The sequence below is a fragment of the Mustelus asterias genome, chromosome 22 (assembly GCF_964213995.1).
Source record: "Mustelus asterias chromosome 22, sMusAst1.hap1.1, whole genome shotgun sequence".
NCBI classification, from domain to species: domain Eukaryota; kingdom Metazoa; phylum Chordata; class Chondrichthyes; order Carcharhiniformes; family Triakidae; genus Mustelus; species Mustelus asterias.
Window position 1 is genome coordinate 30696725 of NC_135822.1, and position 11963 is coordinate 30708687.

General features: G+C 45.7%; 1 protein-coding gene across 2 annotated transcripts in view; it reads right to left on the reverse strand.

Moving 5' to 3' along the window:
- The window catches only part of c22h1orf50 (chromosome 22 C1orf50 homolog), a 30549-nt gene extending 18935 nt beyond the window's left edge, over positions 1-11614 (reverse strand). Inside the window, exons 1-2 of one of the 2 annotated variants that reach the window (XM_078239077.1) lie at positions 11430-11614; positions 8985-9100 (exon numbers count right to left, since the gene is read on the reverse strand). In XM_078239077.1, the coding sequence (XP_078095203.1) occupies positions 8985-9100; positions 11430-11475 (162 nt within the window). In that variant the 5' untranslated portion in view covers positions 11476-11614. The remainder of the gene's footprint in view (positions 1-8984; positions 9101-11429) is intronic. The other variant, XM_078239078.1, reaches the window with a different exon arrangement.
- Positions 11615-11963: the final 349 nt, after the last annotated feature.

Genomic DNA, 11963 nt, shown 5'->3' on the forward strand with positions numbered 1-11963 from the left:
CATTAGCCCTCTTGATTACATGCTGTACCTGCACACTAACTTTTTGTGACTCATGCACTAGAATGCCTAGATCCTACTACCCCTTGAAATTCTACAGTCATTCTCTGTTTAAGTAATTGTCTGCTTTTTTTAGTCTTCCTGCCAAAATGGACAACTTCACAACTTCCCACATTATACTCCATCTGCCAATTTTGTTGTTACTCAACTTAATAGTTAATACACTTACTCAACCTATTTGTATTTTACTGTAAACTCCTTGGGCGGGAATTTACGGCCCCGCTCGACCCAAGACTGGAAAATCCCACCTGAGGTCAACGGACTTTCCCATTTTCCGCCCCTCGCTCGCTCCCATTGCCATGGCAGGCAGGGCAGTAGAATTTCGGCGCTTATGTCTTCACAACATATTTTCCTATCTATCTATTACCTCCAAATTTAGTCACCATGACCTCGCTCCATTCATCTAAGTCATTGATATCAATTATAAGAGGTTGAGGCCCCAGCACGCACCCCTGTGGGACTCCACTAGTCACATCCTGCCAGATAAAGACCCATTTATGCATATTATCAGTTTTCTGCCAGACAGCCAATTTTCCATTCATGCTAATGTGTTAGCCCCGACACCATGAGCTTTCATTTTCCATAATAACCTTTGAATCCAGAATCAAATGTAAAGAGAAAGACAAAGATTTTCCATCCCCCCACGTGGTGTGTTTTGAGGTAGCAGAGGCAGCCCGCCATTGGCTGTGTAATGGCCTCAATGAGACCCATGAGGTTGGCCTCTTGGAGTATGAGCTCCCTGATTGAGAACCCCAACAGTGCAGAAGGAGGCCATTCAGCCCATAGATCCTGCACCGAAACAATCCCATCCAGGCCTTACCTCCATAAACCCACGATTACCCATCTAATCCCCCTGACATTAAGGGGCAATTTAGCATGGCCAATCAATCTAACCCGCACATCTTTGGACTGTGGGAGGAAACCGGAGTGCACGGATTCCCTGCCTGCCCAATCAGGGAATCTCACCCATGTATATATCGAGGAGTGTCAGGGGTACTAACATATGGGCGGCACGGTAGCATGGGTGGCACGGTAGCACAGTGGTTAGCACTGCTGCGTCACAGTACCAGGGTCCTAGGTTCGATTCCCGGCTTGGGTCACTGTCTGTGTGGAGTTTGCACGTTCTCCCTGTGTCTGCGTGGGTTTCCTCCGGGTGCTCCGGTTTCCTCCCACATTCTGAAAGACGTGCTGGTTAGGTGCATTGACCCGAACAGGCGCCGGACTGTGGCGAGTAGGGGAATTTCACAGTAACTTCATTGCAGTGTTAATGTAAGCCTTATTTGTGTCTAATAAATAAACTTTACTTTATTTTTATTCTGGATTCTGACTTTATACCTGAAGCACTCTTAGGAGTGGAATTGAGTTTGTAAATAAAGAGAATCTGGTGAAGGGACACTAGTCCCTGTGGGGTTATTCCAGGCTTGCACTGGGATCATCCTCTCCCAGCACTGTCAACGGGGTTTCCAATTGCTCCCACCCTCTGCTGCCGGGGAACCCACGGCGGGTGGGGGGTTAACCGTCGGCAGGACCGGAAGATCGTGTTGACTGGATCGCACGCAAATAGATACTTTATATTTGAATAAACCTTTTGATTCAGCTGCTCACTGTTTCTCTGTCAATTCTAAATCGCAGACAAAGTAACTCCCACCCCGTCAGATCATAATCAGCCACATCACTGCTGTCTTTGCTCATGCTAATCCAACACATTAGTCAGAGGCTAACGGGAATCCCAGTGAGCCGAATCGCATTCCTGGGTAGTAAATAAGAAACGGGAACAGGGCGTGCGTGTGAACTTTAACCTTTTGAGTGTTTGTCAACCAAGTTTGTCTTCAAAGTTTGAAGACTAGAATGTGCTAGTGTTTTCTCTGATGGTTGTGCACACTTTAGTTCCTCAGTTACTGAGTGAGGAGGGGGAGCGGTGTTGGTGAAGTAAATATAGATGTGTGAAATGCATGCATCCGTATTGTGTTCAGAGTGGTTTCTGTTCAAAATAGTGCACGCAGCTAAGACAGTTTGACAACTTCTAACAGGATAACTTGCATCACAATCTAACCAATCTCTTTTTTGTAACATTGATAACGCTCTGACTGCTGTAAAAAGGAACATTCTTAAATTCTCATACCGAAAGCGATGCTTCACCGACCTGAGACATTTTAAAAAAGATGCACTGTACCGACAAGTTTGAACAAAGCCGACTGTCGGTGTGCAGAGCGGTGGGAGGAAAGGTCACAGCGGGAGGACCCGATAGCTGGTAGAGCCACATTTTTTTGCTGTCACTTTTAACCTCATGCTGGTGAAATGAGGCAAGAGGTAAACACCATGACATTGATGGTAATAAACCAGTCAATCCACGCTCCCTCCTCTGGAATGTGGTGACCAACACATTCCAGACATTGTACCTGTAGACCATATGAGCTCCTGATATTACATCAGCCATCTCAACCCACTGTATTGTCATGCTAAATTAGCTGATAACACAAGATGTGGCGTCACGGTGGCACAGGGATTAGCACAGCTGCCTCACAGCAATAGGGACGCAGTTCGATTCCCGGCTCGTAAACAGGAACAGGCCCTTCGGCCCTCCAAACCTGCACCGACCATGCTGCCCAACTTAACTAAAACCCCCTACCCTTCCGGGACCATATTCTCTCTATTCCCATCCTATTCATGTACTTGTCAAAACACCCCTTAAAAGTCACCATCGTATCTGCTTCCACTACCTCCCCCTGGCAGCGAGTTCCAGGCACCCACCACCCTCTGTGTAAAAAGCTTACCTCGTACGTCTCCTTTAAACTTTGCCCCTCGCACCTTAAACCTATGCTCCCTAGTAATTGACTCTTCCACCCTGGGATAAAGCTTCTGACTATTCACTCTGTCCATGCCCCTCATAATCTTGTAGACTTCTATCAGGTCGCCCCTCAACCTCCGTCGTTCCAGTGAGAACAATCCGAGTTTCTCCAATCTCCCCTCATAGCTAATGCCCTCCATACCAGGCAACATCCTGGTAAATCATTTCTGTACCCACTCCAAAGTCTCCACATCCTTCTGGTAGTGTGGCGACCAGAATGGAGCACTATATTCCAAGTGCGGCCTAACTAAGGTTCTATAAAGCTGCAACATGACTTGCCAATTTTTAAACTCAATACCCTGGTCGGTGAAGGCAAGCATGCCGTATATCTTCTTGACTACCTTCTCCACCTGCATTGCCACTTTCAGTGACACTACATCGAGTAGCACTGGCACCATGTAACAAATCATAGTCCTCGGTTATTCCGAGTTAGCTAATCCTGAGTTGCAGTGGGGAGAATTGTTGCCGGTCTCGCTGGACTAAGTTGGAATCATTACTCTTGGTCTCTTTGTCTAAGTGCTGAATGTAGATTGTAAAGTTGAGGCCGCAGCACTGTGGCACTCTGTTTGTTACAATTTGTTGAGTTTGAAACGCCTGTTTATCCTGGCTGTTCTGTTTCATGTCGGTTAGCCAATCATCCATCCATGCTTATATATTTACCCCAACTTCACAAGGTCTTATCTTGTTGATTAACCCTTTGTGTGGCCCCTTATCGAATGTTGTAAAATGCTGGGTTCCCGAAGACTGGTGACCAAGGACTTGTAACAAACAATACTTTATTCACTGGCAGAGCAGCTACCCCCTTGTACTCTTGCTGGGCTCCGGGGAGACCCCTGCACTCCTGTCACGTGACCCTTTCAGTAGCTGCGTCATCATGTGACTGCTCGGTCCACAAATGTCTTTTGGAAATTGAGGTTTTCTACTGCTACGGGTCTCCCTTTATCTCCCCTATCAGTTGCATCCCCAAAACGATGGATGTAATGGAGAACCTAGGGACTAGTGGAAGTGAAAGAAAATAGTATTAGTAAAAGAGTAGCAGTACTGCAGAAATTAGTGGGACTGAAAGTTGGTAAATCTCTGAACATTGCAGTGTTGAAAGAGGTGGCCGGAGAGATAGTGGATGAATTGGTGGTCACCTTTCAAAATTCTATAGACTCCGGAATGATTCCTGCAGTTTAAGTTTGTAGCAATGGACTTGAGGGTTTGGGATCAGGACAAAAACATTTTTTTCTTGCACTCTGTCTGTGGACATTGTAACTTCATTCAGTCTATCAACATAGAATCATAGAATCCCCACAGTACAGAAAGAGGCCATTGGGCCCATCGAGCCTGCACCGACAACAATCTCACCCAAACCCTATCTCTGCAACCCTAGTATTTACCCTGCTGATCCCCCTGACACGCAGGGGCAATTTAGCATGGTCAATCCACCTAACCTGTACATCAATGCACAGTAATGTAAAGAAAAAAAGGTAATGTGGACTAGATAGTGAAAAATGGATAGGGACTGGACAGGGGGAATCCTCACTGACAATGGGGAAGGGTAGTTTACCAATGATGAATTTAAAAGTCTGTGTGAAAATACGAACGTCGTAGTGACAAACAGGGCAGTGGAAAGTCCCTTCAGTAATGGGATTTGTGAAAGAAATCATTGCAACAATTGCCGAGAAGCTTCACAAAATCTGAGCTGACTAATCGAGCTGTAAACTGGCATCTACCCTGACATGGACAGCCCAAGCGAAGAACTGACTTGAAATGGTTGGAGGTTACAGTCTCTATCAATTAGTTTATGGGAAAAGCCCAAAAATACCTTCGGTGATCATGCCTTGGCCTTGGAAGGGGCTATAATTAGTTAAACCTTTTCTGAGAACTGGAATGCTCTGTACAGAAGGAGAAACACAGTAAGAAGTTTAACAACACCAGGTTAAAGTCCAACAGGTTTATTTGGTAGCAAAAGCCACACAAGCTTTCGAGGCTCTGAGCCCCTTCTTCAGGTGAGTGGGAATTCTGTTCACAAACAGAACTTATAAGACACAGACTCAATTTACATGAATAATGGTTGGAATGCGAATACTTACAACTAATCCAGTCTTTAAGAAACAAAACAATGGGAGTGGAGAGAGCATCAAGACAGGCTAAAAAGATGTGTATTGTCTCCAGACAAGACAGCCAGTGAAACTCTGCAGGTCCACGCAACTGTGGGAGTTACAAATAGTGTGACATAAATTCTGATTCTAGGATCGCATGATAAAGACTCAGGAGGAAAAAAGCAGAAATATTTATGTGAAATAGTGTGACATAAACCCAATATCCCGGTTGAGGCCGTCCTTGTGTGTGCGGAACCTGGCTATCAGTTTCTGCTCTGCGACTGTAGACGTTGTCTACCTGATACGCTGCAAGAAAGGATGTCCCGAGGCATGGTACATTGGGGAAACTATGCAGACGCTGCGACAACGGATGAATGAACACCGCTCGACAATCACCAGGCAAGACTGTTCTCTTCCTGTTGGGGAGCACTTCAGCGGTCACGGGCATTCGGCCTCTGATATTCGGGTAAGCGTTCTCCAAGGCGGCCTTCGCGACACACGACAGCGCAGAGTCGCAGAGCAGAAACTGATAGCCAGGTTCCGCACACACAAGGACGGCCTCAACCGGGATATTGGGTTTATGTCACACTATTTCACATAAATATTTCTGCTTTTTTCCTCCTGAGTCTTTATCATGCGATCCTAGAATCAGAATTTATGTCACGCTATTTGTAACTCCCACAGTTGCGTGGACCTGCAGAGTTTCACTGGCTGTCTTGTCTGGAGACAATACACATCTTTTTAGCCTGTCTTGATGCTCTCTCCACTCCCATTGTTTTGTTTCTTAAAGACTGGATTAGTTGTAAGTATTCGCATTCCAACCATTATTCATGTAAATTGAGTCTGTGTCTTATAAGTTCTGTTTGTGAACAGAATTCCCACTCACCTGAAGAAGGGGCTCAGAGCCTCGAAAGCTTGTGTGGCTTTTGCTACCAAATAAACCTGTTGGACTTTAACCTGGTGTTGTTAAACTTCTTACTGTGTTTACCCCAGTCCAACGCCGGCATCTCCACATCAGAAGGAGAAAGACATTTATCATGGCTGAAGTTCTGGGGAAAATTTGACAAGCCTTACAGCACCGCATAAGGCCATCAGAAATACAGTTTAATCAGGGGGACATGGTATATTATGAAAATGAAGGGTAGATTGGGCGGCATGGTGGCATAGTGATTAGCACCGCTGCCTCACAGCGCCAGGGACCTGGGTTCAATTCCGGCCTTGGGTCACTGTCTGTGTGGAGTCTGCACCTTCTCCCCGTGTCTGCATGGGTTTCCTCCGGGTGCTCCAGTTTCCTTCCACAGTCCGAAAGATGTGCTGGTTAGGTGCATTGGCCATGCTAAATTCTCACTCAGAGTACCTGAACTGGCGCCGGAGTGTGGTGACTAGGGGATTTTCACAGTAACTTCATCGCAGTGTTAATGTAAGCCTACTTGTGACGCTAATAAATAAGTAAACTAAAAAAGAAAGAACGGGAAGGACCTGGTACGGCAACGATGGAAAAACAGTAATTTTACAACATGGGAATCGAACCAATAGGATACATTCCTCGTGGCTAATTGGCTCTGATTTTACATTTACAGAATCTGAACAGGTAATAAAAAGTGAAAGGCACCATACACTTCACAGATGCAGATGTTGGACAATTAGGAGGAGCAGATTACAGCAGATGAAGGGATAACTCACTATGAAGAAAGTGATACTGAAATGCGTTCAGGCTATTTCTCCCAAAGGACAACCCCCAAAGGAGGCACCAGAGCAACATATATATGCCAGTAGGGGGCCAGTGTGTGGAGGGATGCCATCATTTTAGGGCATGCAGGAAAAGTCACTGGCAAAGACAAAAACATTGGCTGAATGTGCAAGATGAAGGGGGGGTGAGGGTGGTGGTGGTAAGACCCCTTCCCCCCCATGGATTGGCAACGTGAGGTAGAGATGTGGGAGACCAGAAAACACAGTATGAGTTCTGAAAGTGGACAGGAAAGTGATCACGGCTCCTGCAAAAAGGACGCCTATCATAGATCGTGAGGCAGTAGTCCAGAAAGAGAGAGAAGGCCATATTTTGACAAGATCACTGACAGGCTAGGAATGCCATTAGGAATAGAAATCTTTATGAGTGAGAAATTTGAGTAGAAGATAATTGATAAAGGATGCCAAACAATCAGTTTTGTGGCATCGCTGGCTGGGTCAGCATTTGTTGCCCATTCCTAATTGCCCTTGAGGGGACATTTAAGAGTCAACCAAATTGCTGGGAACCTGGAGTCACAAGTTGGGCAGACCAGGAAAGGGCATTTGTGAATCAGATGGGATTTTTTAAAATGAGAATCGACGATGGTTTCATGGTCATCATTAGACTTTTAATTCCAGATTTTTATTGAATTCAAATTTCACCATTGGCTGTGATGGGATTCAAACCTTTGTTTGGACAGTTGAACTGGTTGTTCAGTTGGACCTGACCTGATGGCAGTTATGATATATTGGAACTAATTACTATGATAAAACACGTTACAGTTGAGGAAGTTCTGAGAGCAAACGAAACATTGAAGAAATGTAATTCAAAGAAATGCACACTCAAATGTCCAGCCTTGGATAATCTGGAAGATAGGTGGTTAGTCATTTTTAGCCAATATTCCTCATGCACGTTCTCGCGCTGCAGGATTTATCAAACTCTTGGTGGGAAAGAATAATAAATGGTGTCCATTGGCTTGGGAAGCAAAAAAGATAAAAAGGGTAGTTAAAAGTACCTTACTGCTGAAACATTGGTGTTAGTAGAAGCAACAGATGTGGGGATGTACCTTTCTGGCTAAATGAACGAAATCTTACACAAGTGGTAATCTGAGAAATGTTTGCGCATAGAATGGGTGGCACAGTGGACAGCAACGGCTGCCTCACAGCGCCCGGGATCCAGGTTCAATTCCAGCTTCAGGCTGCTGTCTGTGTGGAGTTTGCACGTTCTCCCCGTGTCCACATGGGTTTCCTCCAGGTGCTGCGGTTTCCTCTCACACGCCAAAGATTAGGTTGATTGCCCATGCAAACTTTCCAATTAGAGTCAGGGATCTAGCAGGGTAAATAGATGCTATGGAGAATGCTATGTGGATAACTGTTCTCTTTGTGACAATGTTCATTTGGCAAAGAGAGTCACTGAAATAAGGTTGCGGATTGGCTTTTCTAAATATGTTGGAGAGAAGAGAGAATGGGTGAATGCAAGTCACCAATTGTCAGACTGATTCACAGAGAGAGGTGCTTGTTCTAATAAACTCTGAGACATACTGGAGGAGTATGTATATAGGAGTATATACTGTAGTATGATGAGAACATGGAAAACCAATATATTCTTTGATTGCTTTGTAGTTATTTATACATGGTAAAGATGAAAAAAATGTTTTGTTTTGAGAAAAGGAAACATGGGATCTATTAATAGTTCATATTTCTATAATATGAAACATAGAAGATAAAAAAATGTATAATTTTGTTTCTCTTCGATTCATGTGAATGATTGTATTCGAGTTTTCAAATTTTTAATTTAAAAGAAGAGGGGAATCTGTTAATATCTTATTAGTTACAATGTGCGGCACAGTGGTTAGCACTGCTGCCTCGCAGCGCCAGGAACCCAGGTTCAATTCCTGGCTTGGGTCACTGTCTGTGTGGAGTTTGCACGTTCTCCCCGTGTCTGTGTGGGTTTCCTCCGGGTGCCCCGGTTTCCTCCCACAGTCCAAAGATGTGCGGGTTAGGTGGACTTGCGATGTTAAATTGACCCTCATGTCAGGGGGGTTAACAGGGTAAATATGCGGGGTTACGGGAATAGGGCCTGGGTGGGATTGTTGTCTGTGCAGACTCGATGGGCCGAATGGCCTCCTTCTGCACTGTAGGGATTCTATGATTCTAGAGGGGGGGGGGGAAAAGCACTCAAGAAGGATCATGATCTGCGGAATTCCAATCCAGCATGAATGGGACGGGAAGGGGCCGGCGTTGAGGGTGGGGGAAGGGATCCCTACCTTTTTGATTTGCTCAGCCAGTGCTACAACGTCAAGAGGGTCCCCGACGCGGTTGGTTTGGTAGGTGCTGACCAGTTGTAGACCTGCAGGGTTCGCAGAGCTTTCGACCAGCGCCACTGTAAACAAAACAAGAATCATTGAAAGGCAGCACCAATGGGCATCTGTTAATTCCAAGAGTGAATGCATCACTTAGCATGAAACCGAATCAGGCAGAATAGGACTATCCCAGAATGCACAGCGAGCAGTGCTCATCAGCCAATGAGCGGCGCAGTTATTTTCAGACTCCCAGGCGGGAAACCAAAGCCAGCTGACCTCTCACTTTTGACCTTTGACCTCTGCTGGAAGGCAGTGTTATGCCTTTAAAGGCATAGCTGTTATGTTCATAACTTTAGATGTGGATTCTGTCTTTGTATGGAGGTTTCTGGAGCTGTCTTTTATTTAAAATGGGCCCTGATGGGCCATCAGATGGCCAGCAAAGGTCAAGTGACCATTGCAACTTCAACACAAACTATTTGAAGTTTCTGAAAATGTCCTAATTCCATCACCCTGGGTGGGAGCTTCGGGCTGGAATGGATTTATCAAGACAAACACTATCCATGGAATCTACACTTGCTGCTGTTTAGGGATTACCCAAATCACAAATCCAGATTCAATATTTCCGAGTCGGAATAGTAACAGTGAAAAATGGGCAGAAATCAATTCATTCGAATAGATGTGAAAGACACATTGCCACCCGATAGCAATGGCTTTTAGCCGCTCCAGGTACAAGTTTGATCATGTGACTGAACCGGCTAGCGATAGTTTATATCTGAAAACTTACCTGATCAGCCTGTGGAGAACACCAAAAGAGGGCCAAACATCGGGAGTTAATTCAGGAGTGTTAGTGCGATCACTGTGTAAATCAGGAGTTAGTGCGATCACTATGTGAATTCAGGAGTTAGTGCGATCACTGTGTGAATTCAGGAGTTAGTGCGACCACTGTGTGAATTTGGGAGTTAGTGCGACCACTGTGTGAATCAGGAGTTAGTGCGATCACTGTGTGAATTTGGGAGTTAGTGCGATCACTGTGTGAATTCGGGAGTTAGTGCGATCACTGTGTGAATTCGGGAGTTAGTGCGATCACTGTGTGAATTTGGGAGTTAGTGCGATCACTGTGTGAATTTGGAAGTTAGTGCGATCACTATATGAATTCAGGAGTTAGTGCGATCACTGTGTGAATTTGGGAGTTAGTGCGATCACTGTGTGAATTTGGGAGTTAGTGCGATCACTGTGTGAATTCAGGAGTTAGTGCGATCACTGTGAATTTGGGAGTTAGTGCGATCACTGTGTGAATTCAGGAGTTAGTGCGAACACTGTGTGAATCAGGAGTTAGTGCGATCACTGTGTGAATTTGGGAGTTAGTGCGATCACTGTGAATTTGGGAGTTAGTGCGATCACTGTGTGAATTTGGGAGTTAGTGCGATCACTGTGAATTTGGGAGTTAGTGCGATCACTGTGTGAATTCAGGAGTTAGTGCGATCACTGTGAATTTGGGAGTTAGTGCGATCACTGTGTGAATTCAGGAGTTAGTGCGATCACTGTGTGAATTTGGGAGTTAGTGCGATCACTATGTGAATTCAGGAGTTAGTGCGATCACTGTGTGAATTCAGGAGTTAGTGCGATCACTGTGTGAATTTGGGAGTTAGTGCGATCACTGTGTGAATTTGGGAGTTAGTGCGATCACTGTGTGAATCAGGAGTTAGTGCGATCACTGTGTGAATCAGGAGTTAGTGCGATCACTGTGTGGATTCAGGAGTTAGTGCGATCACTGTGTGAATTTGGGAGTTAGTGCGATCACTGTGTGAATTTGGGAGTTAGTGCGATCACTGTGTGAATCAGGAGTTAGTGCGATCACTATGTGAATTCAGGAGTTAGTGCGATCACTGTGTGAATTCAGGAGTTAGTGCGATCACTGTGTGAATTCTGGAGTGTTAGTGCGATCACTGTGTGAATTCAGGAGTTAGTGCGAACACTGTGTGAATTCAGGAGTTAGTGCGATCACTGTGTGAATTCAGGAGTTAGCGCGATCACTGTGAATTTGGGAGTTAGTGCGACCACTGTGTGATCTTTGGATAGTAACCTCTGTCACTGTGTATACTTGGGAGCGTTACCCTTGTGCCCTGTCTGCATTTGGAATTTGCTTTAGCAAATCATTGACCCGGCAAACCCAGCAGTGAGATGATCGATGCGCTCATTCCTTGCTGGATTCTGGCTGGTTTTTATGTTTTGTAAAACAGCCTTAAAACTCAAGTTCTGACTGATTAAAAAGTCCACCTGTTTGCAGCTGACTACAGCAGCTGAGCCACACACAGACATCAGGCTCTATATTGACAGAACTTGCGACACCTACGTACACTCACGTAGCATTCATGTCAATATTAACCGGATACCTGGTCCCCACCTTACCCTTTGATTTGTTGGCTGCGCCGTTCTCAGGGTTTTTCTGGCTCATGTTGTGTCTGTTGGTGCAGTCTCCGGCTCTGACGTTCTGTTCCTGCCCTCCCTCTCTCTCTTTCTCCACCCCCCAAACGCTGACTCAAACCGGCTCGGGTGACGGCTCCTTCACTCCCAGGGTCCTTCCTCCCCCCCCCCACTCCAACAGAGCTGTCCTCACTGCTCCTAAAACAAAGCAGCTCCTCTCAGCCCTCGTTCCACAGCGACCGCCTGAGGGAAAACTCTGCAACCGGAGGCCGGTTCATAGGAAGCACGCCGGAGAAATTGTGGGCATTAACCGAAGAAGCAGAATCTCAGAGAATGCGGCCGGCTGTGATCAGGGCATTGGTCAGGCAGCTTACCTGCCATTGCCGGCCTGTGTAACTGTGTGGTTATGTCACAGACACATGGGTTCTAAGGCAGAAAGAAGTTTAACAACACCAGGTTAAAGTCCAACAGGTTTATTTGGTAGCAAAAGCCACACAAGCTTTCGAGGCTCTGAGCCCC